The sequence below is a fragment of the Ovis canadensis genome, chromosome 12 (assembly GCF_042477335.2).
Source record: "Ovis canadensis isolate MfBH-ARS-UI-01 breed Bighorn chromosome 12, ARS-UI_OviCan_v2, whole genome shotgun sequence".
Taxonomy (NCBI): domain Eukaryota; kingdom Metazoa; phylum Chordata; class Mammalia; order Artiodactyla; family Bovidae; genus Ovis; species Ovis canadensis.
In genome coordinates, this window is record NC_091256.1 from 52,220,958 (window position 1) to 52,237,286 (window position 16,329).

At 51.6% G+C, this 16,329-nt stretch overlaps 1 protein-coding gene across 1 annotated transcript in view; it reads right to left on the reverse strand.

Moving 5' to 3' along the window:
- Nucleotides 1–6,608: 6,608 nt before the first annotated feature.
- The window catches only part of PLOD1 (procollagen-lysine,2-oxoglutarate 5-dioxygenase 1), a 32,035-nt gene continuing 22,314 nt past the window's right edge, over nucleotides 6,609–16,329 (reverse strand). The window contains exons 11-19 of the mRNA XM_069544723.1: nucleotides 15,853–15,957; nucleotides 14,920–15,045; nucleotides 14,477–14,618; nucleotides 13,444–13,557; nucleotides 12,398–12,463; nucleotides 11,664–11,768; nucleotides 10,056–10,202; nucleotides 9,108–9,233; nucleotides 6,609–7,498 (exon numbers count right to left, since the gene is read on the reverse strand). Of these exons, the coding sequence (XP_069400824.1) occupies nucleotides 7,343–7,498; nucleotides 9,108–9,233; nucleotides 10,056–10,202; nucleotides 11,664–11,768; nucleotides 12,398–12,463; nucleotides 13,444–13,557; nucleotides 14,477–14,618; nucleotides 14,920–15,045; nucleotides 15,853–15,957 (1,087 nt within the window). The 3' untranslated portion in view covers nucleotides 6,609–7,342. The remainder of the gene's footprint in view (nucleotides 7,499–9,107; nucleotides 9,234–10,055; nucleotides 10,203–11,663; nucleotides 11,769–12,397; nucleotides 12,464–13,443; nucleotides 13,558–14,476; nucleotides 14,619–14,919; nucleotides 15,046–15,852; nucleotides 15,958–16,329) is intronic.

The following is a 16,329-nucleotide window of genomic DNA, read 5'->3' on the forward strand; positions in this document are numbered from 1 at the left end:
AAATGTTGCCAGTGCAAACTGAGATGTGTAAGACTCAGTAGGGAAAGGAATGTCAACGATCTCATATTGTTATGTTGTGTGTAATGATATAGTATTTTGGGATAAATTGGGTTAAATGATATATACTACTAAAATGAAGTTCACCTGTTCCCTTCTACTATTTAAAATGGGGCTACTAAAAAATCTAAAATTACACAACTGGCTTGCTGTGATATTGTGGTTTATAATAATAACTATTTGATCTTCATTCACTGTTCCTGCCACAGAGCTCCTAAATACCTGGTAATTACCTATATAAGAGCCACAGGGGCATCATTTGTTATATTTAGTTTTGTCCTCTGTTTATGAAATACCTTCAGAGCTATTCAGATAAAGATGAAATGACTGTCTTTTATGAATTATACCTTTCAGCCACAACTGAATTTATGTTAATGAGACAACTTTTGGAATGCTCCTAAGGATGGGGGCTGGTTGCCAGGGAAACCCAATCTCTTGATTAGAAGGGTTGGAACTTTCAGCCCTGCCACCCTGCTCCACCTCCTGAGAGAGGAGTTGGAGATTGACTTGATCGCTAACGGTCAATGATTTAATCAACTGTGTGTATATTCCCAGTAAAAGAAAAATTCTTGTCACAGAAAGAATTCAGATACAGGGAGGTTAAGAAAGAAAAGCAAGAATTTATTTAAGCAAAAGTACAGTCTCAAGAAGGAAATGGCAACCCGCTCCAGTATTGTTGCCTGGAGAATCCCATAGACAGAGGAACCTGGTGGGCTACAGTCCATGGGGTCCCAAAGAGTTGGACATAACTGAGCGACTATCGCTCATCAATCACGCTCTCAAAGGGAGAGCGGACACAGGCAAGTAGCTGCCCCGAGTTTTCTTAGCAAGCCAGTTATGTGGTACATACAAATGAAAGGGTGGACTATTCATTTGGAACTGCAGGCTTAGGGGTCATATTCCCTGATTTTCACCCCAGCTTCACCTTCTGGAGGGGAGGAGGGATTTTTGTCCTTATTTAGCCTAGATTGAAAGTGTTGTGGCATCAGTGTGTAATGGGTACTTCTTGTCTGCAAGGCTGATTTTATTGTAATGAGAACATAATGAGCAACAGGTTAGGTTTAGACACCAGAGATTCCCACCTTTTCTCACCTCTCTTTGTCTGCCTCCAGTACACTTATCACCCCAAAATGTATGGTTTCCTCTCAGTCTGGAGGTTTCTGCTTTTCTTTGTCTGACCATTACAGATGTGTGGTTTTCTGCCATCTGGCTCGAGCTTTCTCTGCTGATATCTAGCTACTTGCATGCTTTAATACCTGCATAATGAGGTCTTCATAAAAAGCCCTGAACTACAGTCTAAAGAGCTTCCAGGTTAGTGAACACATGGAGGTGCTGGGAGGCGGGTGCACCCAGAAATAGCATGGAAACTCATCACTCCTTCCCACATACCTTGTCCTATGTATCTTTCATCCAGCTGTCCTTTTTATTAAATTTTTTTATTCATTTATTTATTTAATTTTGGCTATGCTGGGTCTTCGTTGCTACACAGACTTTTTCTCTAGTTGCAGCAAGTGGGAGCTACTCTCTAGTTGCAGCGTGCAGACTTCTCACTGTGGTGGCTTCTCTTGTGGCAGAGCACAGGCTCTAGGCATGAGGACTTCAGTACTGCAGCTCTTGGGTTCTAGTGAACAGCCTCAGTAGTTGTGGCACACAGGCTTAGTTGCTCCGCAGCACGTGGAATCTTCCTGGACTAGGGATCGAACCTGTGTCCCATGCACTGGCAGGCAGATTCTTATCCACTGTGACACCAGGAAAGTCCTGTGCTATGCTGTGCTCAGTCACTTTAGTCGTGTCCAACTCTTTGCTACCCCCATGGATGCTGGGCTCCTCTGTCCATGGGATTCTCCAGGCAAAATACTAGAGTGGATTGCCAGGTCCTTACCCAGGGGATTTTCCTGATCCAGGAATCAAACCTGCATCTCTTGTGTCTCCTGCATTGTAGGCAGATTTTTTTTACCCACTGAGCTACTTGGGAAGCCCATGGAAAGTCCTAGCTGTTCTTAAGTGATATCTTTTTATAATAAACCAGTAATCTAGTAGGTAAACTATTTTCCTGAATTCTGTGAGCCAATGTAGTAAATTTAATCAAACTTGAGAGGGGAGGGATCATGGGAATCTCTAGTTTATAAATGGTTAGTCAGAAGCACAGGTGACAACTTGGACTTGCTGTTGGCATTTGAAGTGGGGACAGTCTGGTGGGACTGAGCCCTTAGTCTATGGGATCTGATGCTTTGTTGTTGTTCAGCCATTCAGTCATGTCTGACTCTTTTCAACCCCACACGGACGGCAGCACACCAGGCTTCCCTGTCCTTCACTGTCTCCCGGAGCTTGCTCAAACTCATATCCATTGAGTCGGTGATGCCATCCAACCATCTTGTTCTCTGTTGTCCTCTACTCCTGCCTTCAATCTTTCCCAGCATCAGGGTTTTTTCTAATGAGTCGGCTCTTTGCATCAGGTGGCCAAAGATTGGAGCTTCAGCCTCAGCGTCAGTCCTTCCAGTGAATATTCAGGGTTGATTTCCTTTAGGATTGACTGGTTTGATCTCTTTCTCTAAGACCGCTGTTTAAAAGCATCAATTCTTCAGCAGTCAGCCTTCTTTATAAATAGTGTCAAAATTGAGTTAAATTTGTAGGACACCCTTTCTGTGCCTACTCAGAATTGGAGGATGCTTGGTGTGGGGAAAACCCACACACATTTGGTGACCAGAAGTGTCATAAGTGGAATATTGTGTGGAGTTTAAGGAAAAACACTCAGATTAATGGTTCATATTATACAGTAGTTCCTCGGTATCAGCAGGGGATTGGTTCCAGGATCTCCCTCAGGTACCACAATCCTCGGATGCTCAAGTCCCTTATATAAAATGGCATAGAACAGCTCCCTCCATGTGCAAATAGGTATTTGGGTATGGAAAGCCAACATTGTCTCTACTGGACTGCACTGCTCTAGGGTATAATCTTGCCACAGATACCTCAATAAATTGTTTGCCTCTGGACCAATGTTTTTCATACTTTTCATGGGACTGAAATTAAAAGACACTTGCTCCTTGGAAGAAAAGCCATGACAAACCTAGACAGCATATTAAAAAGCAGAGACATCACTTTGCCAACAAAAGTCCTTATAGTCAAAGCTGTGGTTTTTCTAGTAATCATGTATGGATGTGAGAACTGGACCATTAAGAAGGCCAAGCAACAAAGAATTGATACTTTCAAACTGTGGTGCTGGAGAAGACTCTTGAGAGTCCCTTGAACAGCAAGGAAATTGAACCAGTCAATCCTAAAGGCAATCCACCCTGAATATTCGTTGGAAGGACTGATGCTGAAGCCGAAGCTCCAATACTTTGGCCACCTGATGCGAACAGCCAACTCATTAGAAAAGACCCTGATGCTAGGAAAGATTGAGGGCAGGAGAAGAAGGGAGTGACAGAGGATGAGATGGTTGGATGGCATCATCAACTCAATGGCTATGAATTTAAGCAAACTCCAGGAGATAGTGAAGGACAGAAAAGCCTGGTGTGCTGCAGTCCATGGGGTTGCAAAGAGTTGGACATGACTTAGCAATTGAATAACAACTGGACCAGCTTATCAGCTCCCAGTGAGGTCAGAAGGAGCTGTTCCACCCTTTCTGTCCTAACTGAACTAGTAGCCTCCCCTCCTGAGAGTCAGACTTTGGACTGTGAGGCCACACCCAGACCCTGCCTCCAAACCTGTACTCCTACCTCATAGAGCAGCTGTCTGATTGCTTCCTCCTCCAAACTCCCTGGCTAAGTGAACTGTCCGTTCTCCGAGGGCATGAAATAAATTCCATTTCCCTTCTTTGAGGAGGCCTGAAGGTTCTCCCTCCTAAGCATCTTTCCTGTCCATTCCTTCCTGCAAGCTCTGGCCAAGGTGCTGGTCACTTGCTTGAGCCACTGCAGAAGCCTTGGAATCCTTCCCCAGCCTTCTAGCAGGAGCCTCCAACCAGCACCCTACTTTCTCTCTGAAGCATTGCATCAAGCTCTGAGGCCTCCAATGACCAGACTCCCTCCACTTGGCTGATGGTGTGATTGTCAGGGCACAGGGCAGGGGTGGGGTAAAACTGCAGGACAACTCTTCCACATTACCTATTTCTATTTTGACATTTCCACGGTGGACATGAATTGCATTTGGCATCGGAAAAAGGTTAACACTTAAAAGCAACCCTAAGACACACACTTGTATGGCACAGACCAGTTCAGAAAGGACACCCAAGAAACTGAATAGACATGTCACTCCCGGGGAGAACTAGAAAGCTGGGGGTCAGAGGTGGGAAAGAGATTAAGATTTGCACTGTTTGAATTCACAGTGCATGAACTGCACGCATGCTCAGTTGCTTCAGTCATGTCTGACTCTTTGCAACCCTATAAACTGTAGCCTGCCAGACTCCTCTGTCCATGGGATTCTCCAGGCAAGAATACTGGAGTGGGCTGCCATTCCCTTCTCCAGGGTGATCTTCCTGACCCAGGGATTGTACTCCCGTCTCTTAGGTCTCCTGCATTGACAGGCAGGTTCTTTACCACTAGCACCACCTGGGAAGCCCCTTCACCATGGGCTATTTTAAAATAAAAACTTATTTTTAGAGAGAAGGGATAAATTAGGAATTTGGGATTAACAGATAACACAACTATTGTTGTATACAAGGACTGACTGTAAAGCACAGGGAACTATATTCAATATCTTGTAATAATCTTGTTATTGTTCAGTCACTAAGTCATGTCTGACTCTTTTGTGACCCTATGCTCCTTTGTCCATGGGATTTCCCAGGCAGGAATACTGGAGTGGGTTGTCATTTCCTTCTCCAGAGGATCTTCCCAACCCAGAGATCAAACCTACATCTCCTGCTTGGTAGGCAGACTCTTTACCACTGAGCCACCAGGGAAGCCCAATAGCCTATACTGCAAAAGTATATATAATGGAATCACTTTGCTGTGTACCTGAAACATGTAAATGAATTATACTTCAACTTTTTTAATTTAGAAAAAAAAACACTATCTCCTCAGGACACATATGAAAAACACTTGAATGACTCCAACTAAATAAAGTCCAACTCTCCTTAGCCACAGAAAATGGGTTTTGCAATCTGATCCCGTCCACATCACCCATACCAGCCAACCTGCTTCTCAGTCCCGCCTATGCCTTGACAGCTCCATCTCTTGACCTGGAGAATGTCTCTACCTATTGGAAACCTCCTCCCCCTCCAAGGCCCAGCTTAAATGGCATCTGCTAGCAGGCTTCTCGGCTTCCCCATGGCTCAGTTGGTAAGGAATCTGCCTGCAATGCACGAAACCCAGGTTTGATCCTTGGGTTGGGAAGATAGCTTCGAGAAGGAAATGGCAACCCACTCCTGTATTCTTGCCCGGAGAATCCCATGGACAGAGGAGCCTGGCAGACTACAGTCCATGGGGTCTCAAGAGTCGGACACAACTTAGCGACTAAAGCACAACCAGCAGGCTTCTCAGTCTCAGCACCACTGGTATTGGGGTCAAGTCTTTGTTGGAGGCCGGGATGTCTTGTAGGATGTCTAGGATCACTCCTGGCCCCGACCCACTACTGCCAGCAGCGTTCCAACCCCCTTCCCAGGTTGTGACCACGTCAAATCCCTTTAGACATTGCCAAATGGCCCTTGGGGGGCAAAAATCACCTAGAGAAACTAAGCTCTCCACAGTTCTTACAGCCGTTGTGACATTTATCATCCTGGGTTCACAGTGAACTGCATTTTGTTTTTTTTCTGTCCCCATCCATGACTACAGGGTACCTAGGAGGTGGGGGTGGGGCAGGGACCAGATTTCTACTGAAATCATATTCAAATCCCCATCCTTGGCACGCACTTCTGTGACTTCAGGTCAATTACTTGGCCCCTCCAAGCCTACATTTCCTCACCTATAGAAAGGCAATGTCAGTCCCCACCCCAGAAGACTGCATGCTGAGTGCCTGACATGCATGATGGCCAGCCCACAGCAGGGGTGGACAGAGGCTGGCACTTATTATTAATAAATGGGCTTTCCTGGTGGCTCAGGCAGTAAAGAATCTGCCTGCAATGCGGGAGACCCAGATTCAATCCCTGGGTCAAGAAGATCCCCTGGAGAAGGGAATGGCTACCCACTCCAGCATTCTTGCCTGGAGAATCCCATGGAGAGAGGCTCAAGTCCGTGGGGTCACAAAAAGTCAGACACAACCAAGCAACTAACACTTCATAACATTAACAAATGCCTTGACATGTTATGGATGCTACAAATCTGCCCAGGGTGTGGCAGGACCACCAGAAGTTCTCTGTTCCCTGATATTCATGTGTGCAAGGAGGGTCAGCAAAGGCTTCAGAGGAGAGTGACACTGGTTTGGATCTTGGGAGATGACACCATGCACCCCAGGTAGCAGGGCCTGGCTCATATGGAGGGTTTATGAAATGTACAAATGAGACAGAGACCCAAGTCACCCAATCTGCTGACAGAGCCAGCCTTCCTCGCTATTAAAACCTCTCCCTGCAGACACCCGCCCTGAAACGTGCACACCCGCCTACCCCAGCATCTCCCCCTCAGTGGTTTGAATGACCTTTAATAGGAACGCTGTTTCTGTCTGTCCCTCTCTCCAGAGGCATCCAGGACAGGATGACGCAGTGCAGTGTGCAGATACACCACTCCCTGCTCTGCCCCACCCCCAGCAAAGGTCAAGCAGAGGATGGAGCTGTGACATCCATGTACTTCCTGTCTCCCAGGAGGTTTTCTGAGTCACCATCTCCAAGGGACAGTGTTCTGCTCCCATGATGGGAGCCAGGGAGGATGGGGCTGCTGCAGTCCCACGGTCATGTGGGGACTTGAGTCTGACCCAGGTCTCAGTGTCAACCCTGGAGCAGAAGGCCCCAAGGCTGCAGCTCTGCTGGGGAGAAGCTCTGGGGTGTGACTTCTCACCCCTAGAGTCTCTCTGGGCAGCTGGGTCAGCCCCTGTTGTGCTCAAGCACTGCCCCCTGGAAGAAGCAGAAGAAGTGGGACTGGGTTTTTCAGGAAGATGGGTGAGAAAAGACCAGTTGCTACAAAGCAGTGAAAGTGAACAGTTTTTCCCGGGAAGACATCCAGAGCACCAGGAAGGTCCCAGCCAAGGAGCTGTGCTCTGCCTCTGGCCTGCGGCCCCATCTCTCTGAAGGTGGCTCAAAAGCAGTAAGAGGTCAAGAGCCTGGAGGCTGGATCCTCGTTCCCTGGGCCCCGAGGCGCCGGAGGCTGCTGGGCAGTGGTTGTTGACCAAGAGGAAAAGGTCCGTGGTGGCCACTTCCGGCCAGTTAGGGATCGACGAAGGAGACTGCGATGTAGCGAGTGCCTTTGGTGGTGGGGAGCCCCTCGTGGTAGTGTGTGAGTCGCCCGGGGTGCATCAGGGTCCACCCCTTCCGTGGGGCTCGGATGGAGCAGTTGTAGCGCAGGAACCGACAGCCTCCACCCTGCGAGACAGGAAGTGTCAATTACCCAACAGGAAGTGCCAGTTCCCCAAGGGGACAACAGGCCCTCCCCCCACCCCACCCCCACCCCCCTTCTCCCATCTGAGCCATCACAGCCAAGGGGCCCCTCAGTACAGCCTGCCCGGGGATGCCCTGTGAGCGACAGCCATGAGCTGCCTAAGGGAGACACTCTGCAAAGAGCAAGGAATCAGAAGCACTGGCCTTGGAGGCAGGCAGCACTGGGCAGTGACTCTGTGACCAACCTGAACCTCAGTTTGCCCTTCTGGAAAATAGGCATTAAACTGTACAGGGTTGTGAGAATTAAATGAGAAGATACAAGTAAGAGCTAGCTTAGGGCTGGGTTTCTCAACCTTAGCACTATGGACATGTTGGGTCAGATAATTATTTTTTAACTGTGGCAAATACACATAACATAAACTTTATCATCATAATCATTTTCAAGTGTACAATGATAATAAGTACATTTACACTGCTGTACAATTATCATCACATGAGCCAGGTAATTCTTGCTTATGGGGGAGCTGTCCTGGGTACCCCTGGCCTCTACCCAAGAGATGCCAATAGTACCCTCATAGTTGGGACAACTGAAAATGTCTTCAGTTATCGCCAATGTCTGCTGAGAGGGGAACACTGTCCCCTATGAAAACCCCTGATATATTGTAAACTCTCAAAAAAATGATAGGTGTTTTATGGGTGTCCTTCACAATGCCTGCCCAGGGCTGAGTCCCCAGAAGCTTTTGTAAATAGTAACTTGGGACTTCCCCTGCAGTCTAGCGGTTAAGACTTTGCTGTCCAACGCAGAGGATGTGAGTTAGATTCCTGGTTAGGGAACTAAGATCCCACATACCTCATGGCCAAAAAAAACAAAAAGTAAAAACAATATTGTAACAAATTCCACAAAGACTTTTAAAAGAAAATAGCAGCTTAAGGAGTAAATGGTGAATAAACGGTCCTCTCCCTAGCTGATCACACCTAGAGGCCCTTCCTTGGGGCCCTGAGGCCCCCAACTACTCCCTCCGCACCCTCTTGTCTTCCTGGTTTCCCCGTCCACCCCTCTGATCACAAGCCTGTGCCCCACACCTGCTCTGATCTTGTCCTGCCATTCCCAAAGCTGCCCTCTTATTTCAAGAGTGATGAAAACCCTAAACTTTTTATTACTAAAATAGCTATTATTTGCCTTGATTACTTATTATGGATTCACATAAGCAATTACCTGGATGAGCTCATTTAATTCTCACAATTCTACAGGGGGGTCCTCTAGGTTTTCCCATCTAAGATATGAGGGAAATGCTAAGAAACGTACCTGGTTACACATTACACAGAGCTGGTGAGAGGAAGGCAGGACCCAAGCCCAGCCAGTCTGGCCCCCAGACATCTCGAATCCTTGCTCTGTTGTATCTAAAGCTTTCTCCCCCCAAACAAATTGTGCTCTGAGCCCACCTCTTCCAATAAGCCGTCTCCACGCACCAGGCACCCTCTCTCTAGGGTTCTCTGGCACTGGCATACCCTGACTGGCCACCCTGTGAGCTGCTTACTCCCCAGTCAGCCCCTGCCCCTGCCCCGCCCCTGGCCCAAGGTGCCCCCTGCTCACCTCATAATCCACTCCAACCCGGTTCAGGGCGATGTTGATGGTGAAGGTGGAGGCGTCGTGGTGTGGCACCAGCGAGGGCTGCTCATCAGGCTTGTAGCGGACGACAAAGGCCAGGTCAAATTGGGCCTGCGCCAAGGAAGCAGGACAAGAGAACTGGAGTTAGAGAGGCCCCCAAATGCTGGGAAAGGCAGCGGTGCACAGAAGGGACCCCTCATCCGATCGCTGCAAAGTCGACCAAGACGGCACATCTGCTTATGCTGTGTTCTCCAGTGTCTGGCACAGACAAGGTTCTCAATTAAAACATGGGATGGAAGGGAAGGAAGAGAAGGAAAAGTAAAGAAAGGGAGGATGTGGAGGGAGGAAGGGAAGAGCGGGAGAAGGAGATGGAGAGCAGGGGTGGGAGGAAGAGAAGGGAGGAAATGAACGTAACCCTCACGACTCTTTCTGGCTGGTGATTCCTTGGGAGCAAGGCCCTGGCACACTCAGAGCAGGTGTTTGGAGAAAACCAGGGTAAACAAGGAGGAGGTGACTGAGTGAAGGAGGGCAAAAGTCAAAAAAGGCAGCCAGACACAAAAGGGAAGGAGCTAAAGGAATGGGCATGCCAGCCAGCTAACGGGCTTGTTCGGTGGACTAGCATAGGAGCCTCTGGAGCAGGATTTAAGTATACAGAGAAGGACGCAAAGTGAGTCCCGGATGGAGGCAGAATGGCCTCCCCTTACCAACTAGATGACTCCCGAGACCCCGCCCACAGCATCCGCCTCCCGGGACCCCGCCTCCCGAGGCCCCACCTTCCGGGGGCCTAGCCTCACCCCTGAAGGGAGGAGACGCCACTCCTGGAGACTAAATATTCAGTAAACTCTCCCCCAAGCCGGGAACGCCTTCCTCCCCGGCAAGCCCCAACCACTCCATCCCACGCCCTCATCCCGGCTGCACCCCTGGCGCGCCCACCCTGGTGTAGTAGCCCGGGTAGAGTTTCTCCGTCATGGGGGCGATGTACTCCACCAGGAACTTGTGCCACTCCCGCTCAAAGTTGATCTGGTTCATGTGGATGTCGATGGTTGGCACGTTTTCGTAGCCACCCTGGATGCGGTTGTCCTAGACGTGACCAAGGAGAATTTGGTAAGCAGAATTGTAAGATCCAACCCCCCAACACACACCATGAAATTCCAGCTCCCTGGTGTAGTGCCTGTTCAGTTGTTTCAGTCGTGTCTGACTCTGTGCAACCCCGTGGACTGTAGCCTGCCAGGCTCCTCTGTCCATGGGATTTTCCAGGCAAGAATACTGAAGTGGGTTGCATGCCCTCCTCCAAGGGATCTTCCCGACCCAGGGATAGAACCCTTGACGTCTCCTGTGTCTTCAGCATGGCAGGTGGATTCTTTACCCCTGAGCCACCCAGGAAGCCCCCGCTGGTGTACATGCTCTGTCTAAATCCCCTCCCTTTGACCTGTGAACCTGATGGGATAAGGTTAGGTTACAGGACAAAAGTGAAGGGATTCAGGAGATGTAATTAATGTAATGTCTACCGCCTTTGGGTTTATCCAAAGGGAGATCATCTCAGGTGGGCCTTCAAGGAGGGTCTGGAAGACAGAGATTTTGTGTCCTGCTGGCCCAGATAAAGCAAGCTGCCTGAAATGATGCCGCTGCAAGGATGTGAGTTCTGTCACATGAGCTTGGAAAAGGACCCCAAGCTTCAGATGGGATCCCAGTCCCGGCTGACACCAGGACTGCAGCCTTGTGAGACGCTGAGCCAGACTCGCAACCCACAGAGACTGGGAGATAATAAATGGCATTGTTTTAAGCTGATAAGCTTTGTGGTGATTTGTTACACAGCACAGAAAACCAACACAGAGGCCACAGGTTAGTTGGGGTACTAGAGCCCCAGTGCTGGCCGGGTCGCTGGAGCGAGCACAAGGGTTCATCAGACCCCCCATGTGGGCTATTTGAGTTACTGGGTTCTGGAGATGAGCTCTGGCACCAAGTATGTCAATTGGGCAGAACCATGAACCGTGCTTAGTCCAGCTGCTAGCCCAGATGTTAGCTTGTCCCAGCGGCATATAGGCCCAGGGGTTCACGTGCCTTTAAAAATGGTGCCTGAACTTTCTAAGAGGCTTGCAGGCATGAATTCCTCCTTCAGGGAATGCACAGCCTGTCACATGCACCATGCCCTTTGCTTCCTAACACTGGTGTCTGGTGATCTTAACCCTGCTGTCACTTCCAAATCCTTCTGCATCCCACATTATCTCATTCCTCCCCCATCTCCATGCCCAATCTGGGGAAGGAAGCAAAATCATTCTAATGACAAACCAGGGACTGGAAACCTAGCAATTCAAGACGAAGGCAGCTCTAAGTCACCCAGCAGCAATGGCAACTTGAAGACCAACACTCCATCCCATTTCTCACTCCCTCTACTCCTAAGTGTCTGCAGGCACCCCTGCCAATGCCTCCATCTCCAGGAGTTCCAGAGAAGTTGGCTAGCTTGTCAAGAAAAGAGCCCCGAGGGCAGGCATGGGGGAGGGGCAGCACCCTGCCATCGCAGTCAGGCATCTGGACCCCCACCTTGTTATCTCCCAGGGACCACTGGCCGTAGTGCTCCATCTCCTCCACCAGCTCATCACAGGCCGTCTCCGTGAAGATGGGGAACCAGTAGACGTCCGGGCAAGGCTGAGGAGGGTGGGGATTCGGTCACAGGGTCCAGAGAAGCATCACTTCTTCCTCCCGCTGCCCCCATGGCCCTCTGCAGACCCTGCTGCAGGCAAGGCCCCTCATGTGGCCTATGTCCAGTCCCAAACCCCAGTCTGTGAGCCCTCCATCTCCCCACAAGTGTCCCCAGGGAGCAGGAGGTCAGCAGGCTGCTGAAGGGAGGAGGAAGCAGAGCTCAGAGCTGGCCCTTCTCAGCCAAGGTCACAGAGCTGCCGAAGCCTGGAAAGGAATATGCAAATCCAGGAAGCAGAGGACACAGGCTCCAGGAGAAGCAGAGAAGGAAGCATCTGTTTCTCACTCTAGGCCCACAGTCTAGAGACCACAGTTGGGGACATTTTCTTCTCTCCTGCTCTGGCCAGGGAAGATGCCTCAGGCCCCTCCGCCCCGAAGACTCCAGCTACAAAGTGCCATCAAGATGCAGGGGGCACCCCACTGTGCATTCCCTCGCCCCAAGCAGCACCAGAGCATAGGAAGGGGGCTCCTGCTCCTCCCCCAGGTCAGCTGGCCCTGTTGCTCTGCCGTCTGTCCCCCGCAGCCGCTGCAGGGTGTAAATCCAGCAGCTTTGTTCACAGAGGGTGCTGGGGCCTTACCATCTCCACCATCTTCCCTGCCAAGGCCTTGGTGTAGTTCTCGTGGATGTATTTTTCCTTCCAGTCCTGTGGGGAGAGAGGGAGCTCGGGTCCTCGGGCCAGCCTGGGCCAGCTGGGACTCACCTGCACGGGCTGTTCCAGGAGGGAGTTCTGCCCGCCAGGCCCGGTGGGGTGCAGGAGCGGTGGGGGTGGGAGTAGGGGAGCCTGTATGTGCCTATGCCTGCTGGGTCATGTGAGCTGTTTGGGCACACAAGTATGTCCATGGGAGTCCATGTTTGCATGTGAGTATACATGTGTGTGCTGTGTGTATAGGTCCGCCTGCAGGTATGTGCCTGTGCCCACATCAGCCACAGGCTTGCAACATCTAGTGAAGCTGTCAAGACTGCCTCCTCCTCTGATCAGCACAGCACCCTCAGAGGTGAGGCAGGCTGGGATAGCACACCCATTTTAGAGCTGAGATAACTGAGGCCCCACAGATTCTGGCCAAAAGATAATGGAAGGACTAAACAACCTTCACTGCCACTTCTCAAGAACCAAGAGCAAAAGCAGCGTACTGAGCATGCCCTCTGCACTCAACACCAGAGGGCAAAATACCTAAGCTACTACTCCGGCCAGACCCCTGGACACAACCCAACTCTCACCCTATAGAAGGAACAAGCTCACCCCTCCTCAGGGAGAGAGTGAGCAAGGGAACCTGACGTTAGTTCTCACTCCCCACTGCTGCAGAGGGGGCCCCAATAAAGCCTTGCCTGAAAAAAAAAGATAACCGAGGCCCCAAAGGTGGACAGGCTTAACTGTCACAGCTGGACCACAAACCTCAGCCTGTAACTCCCGGTCCCTCCTCCACCAGATGGCGCTGCCTCTAGAGACACTCTCCTCTCCACACCGGAATCCTGCCTGACAAGCCCTCTGGGGTGGAGGGAGCCAGGGGGGCCCATGGGGTCCCAGCCCAGCCAAGGTCAGGCTCTGGGAGGGAGGTGCCTCAGGTCACAGGATCACAGAGGTCCCTTTTGTTCCCATGCCTGCCCACCCACCCGGGGCCTCACCTCGGGGTTGCTGAACACCTCCCAGAGGTCGTTGTGGAGGTGAGTGGTCTGGTAGCTGTCCAGGGAGAGCAGGTGGCCAAAGGAGTGCCGGTTGGTCAGGAACATGAACACATCCTGGGGAAAAGAGGCCGGATGGAAGAGGGCCTCCCTTCTCCTGCACACCCCACCCCTGCGGTGGGCAAGACTGAGGCCTCCTCTACCCACCATATTTAAATTCACAACCCAGTGTGGGTCACTCCATTTCCCAAGTGCCCAAGGCCTGAGCCAATCAAGGAAGACTTCCTGGAGGACTGAATAGGAGTGAAGGAATGAACGCGCAAAAGAAAAGGATGGAGTTCTGATCCTGGAGTGAGTTGTGGGCACAAGGAAAACATCATCCCACTGTCACATTAAAAAAAAAAAAACCACAAAATAGTATCGGGTGGGGCACAGGGAAACAGTAAGGGCGTCTCTTGGGCACATTACTTGGAGTAAAGGTGGAAACTTCAGTTTTCTTTAGGTTCTGTCGAAACGTACATAAAAGAGATTGTGTAGGGCTTCCCTGGTGGCTCAGTGGTAAAGTATCCACCTGCCAATGCAGGAGATGTGGGTTCAATCGCTGGTCCGGGAAAATCCCACAGGCCATGGAGCAATGAAGCCTGTGCGCCACAACTATTGAGCCTGTGCTCCAGAGGCTGGGAGCCACAAGAAGAGAAGCCATTGCAATGAGAAGACCAGGCACTGCAGCTAGAGAGTGGCCCCTGTTCACTGCACCTAGAGGAAAGCCCGCATCGCAATGAAGACCCAGCACAGCCACAAATAAGTAAACAAAAATTTTAAAAAAGAGAAAGACAGTGTGATAACTGGGTCTACTAAAATGATCCTACAGACCCCGAGGGGCAGCCCTCACACCTGGGCCCCCAAGTGCCCCCACCAGGGCCTGGCAGCCTGTAAGCAGTCCTGCTGGGATCTCAGAAGCCACAGGGCCCATGGGAACAAGGTAACTCGTCTTCCCCATCAACGGGGCCTCTTCTGACTGCCCAGCCCAGCTAACCTGCTGCCGGATATTGGCACAGAAGGCCATGTCGGGGTCCAGCTTGCTGTGGTGGAACAGGTCTGTCTCCTGCAACTGAGCCCGCAGGGCGCTTCCCTTGATCAGGTAGATGTTTGAGATGTAGGGTACATTCCAGACACCCCTAAGGGAGAGAGGGGAAGATGGAGGGGGTCACAGGCAATGGTGTGGAGTCAAAGGCTGGGGGTCAGGGGTCAGACAAGAGGGAAGTCACAGGCTGGGAGGGCAGGATGGTGCTGATTTGATTCCCCTACTCTGGGCACATGGCCCCAGGATAACTGTCAGGAAGTCCTTCTGGTGTCTGACTGCAGTCTTCCTTGCTTCAGTTCAGCAGGAATTTGAGCACAAGAAGGACAGGAATATTGAGGGAGGCGAGGCCAGGCGGAAGACAGAGGAGGGTGTCCCCACATCCTGCAGGTACTCACACACGCCGCCCCTGCACGATGTCCACGTAGTCCTCGGAGCGGGCGTAGTAGCCATCTGCACTCAGTGCCCCCCAGAAGTTCGACCACAGCCTCCCATGGCGGGTCATCAATGGGGTGATAACGTTCCTGGGGAAGGGAGCATCTCAGAGGGAGTCCCTCTGCCCGAGAGGAGAGTGGGGCAGGTTCAGGTGTGGGCAAGGGGAGGGAGGGCGCCTTCAACCTGCAAGGACCTCCCTGGAGTAGGGCCTGGGGTGGGGTCTGGCCCATCTGATGCCAGCTACCCCCGCCCTTCACAGAGCAGCCAGGCAAGGCACAGAGGAGGAGGGGTGGGGGTAGGGGGTGGGACGTCTTGGAGCTTGGAGCCAGGAGGTGGAGAACATCCTAGACTAAATCAAGGTAGCCAGGACTTCCCTGGCAGTACAGTGGATGAGAAACCCACCTGCCAATGCAGGAGACACAGGTTCGATCCCTGGTCCAGGAAGGTCCCATATGCTGCAGAGGGACTAAGCCTGAGCACCACAACTACTGAGCCTGTGCTCTGGAGCCCATGAGTCACAACTACCGAGGCTGCGGAGTGCAACTACTGAAGCCCATGCGCCTAGAGCCTGTGCTTTGCAACAAGAGAAGCCACTGCAATGAGAAGCCTGTGCACTGCAGAAAGAGTGGCCCTCACTCGCCGCAACTAGAGAAAGCCCATGTGCACCAACGAAGACCCAGAACAGCTAAAAATAAATTAATAATATGTGTGTGTGTGTATAAACACAAGACAGCCAGGCTGGGAAAAGCCCAGGGTCACAGGTGAGGCCAATGTGGAGGAGGAGACAGGCAGGGGAGAGGCCCCCACCCCAAGCCCAGACTCGGGTCCAGGGCCATCGTGAGCCCTGGCTCTGCGGGCCTGCCTGCCAGCCAGCCGCGGCCAACCCACAGCCTCACTTGTTCTGCTCGATCAGCAGCCACAGGGTTCTGGGCTCGGTCAGGGCCACGTCGGCATCCATACTGAAGTAGTAAGTGCAGCCACGGTCCTGCCGGCACAAGTCCCTGTGGGGAGGGAACACAGGGTCATCGGGGTCAGGGTGCTGGTGCCAGCCTCCCCACCACCCAGGATCCCTGCACCTGCAGTCCCCGCCGCTGCCCACATCTTTCATCACCAGGTACCAGCCAAGGGTCTTTAGGGAGCTCAGGTCAGCCCTGCTGCAGGCTGGCACCAGCCGCCTCGAGGTCCCTCCCGACTCTGAGCCCCAACCCCTGGACTACAAAGCTGTCAAGACAAGGCCCAGAGCCTGGCATCTGGCACCCAGTGCCCTGAAAACCTGGGCACTGGGGAGAGCAGGCCACAGACAGGCCCCTACGCTACTCAGTGCTATGGGTAAACTGGCTCTGCCTTTCCAGAGGACAGTCTGACAACCTACA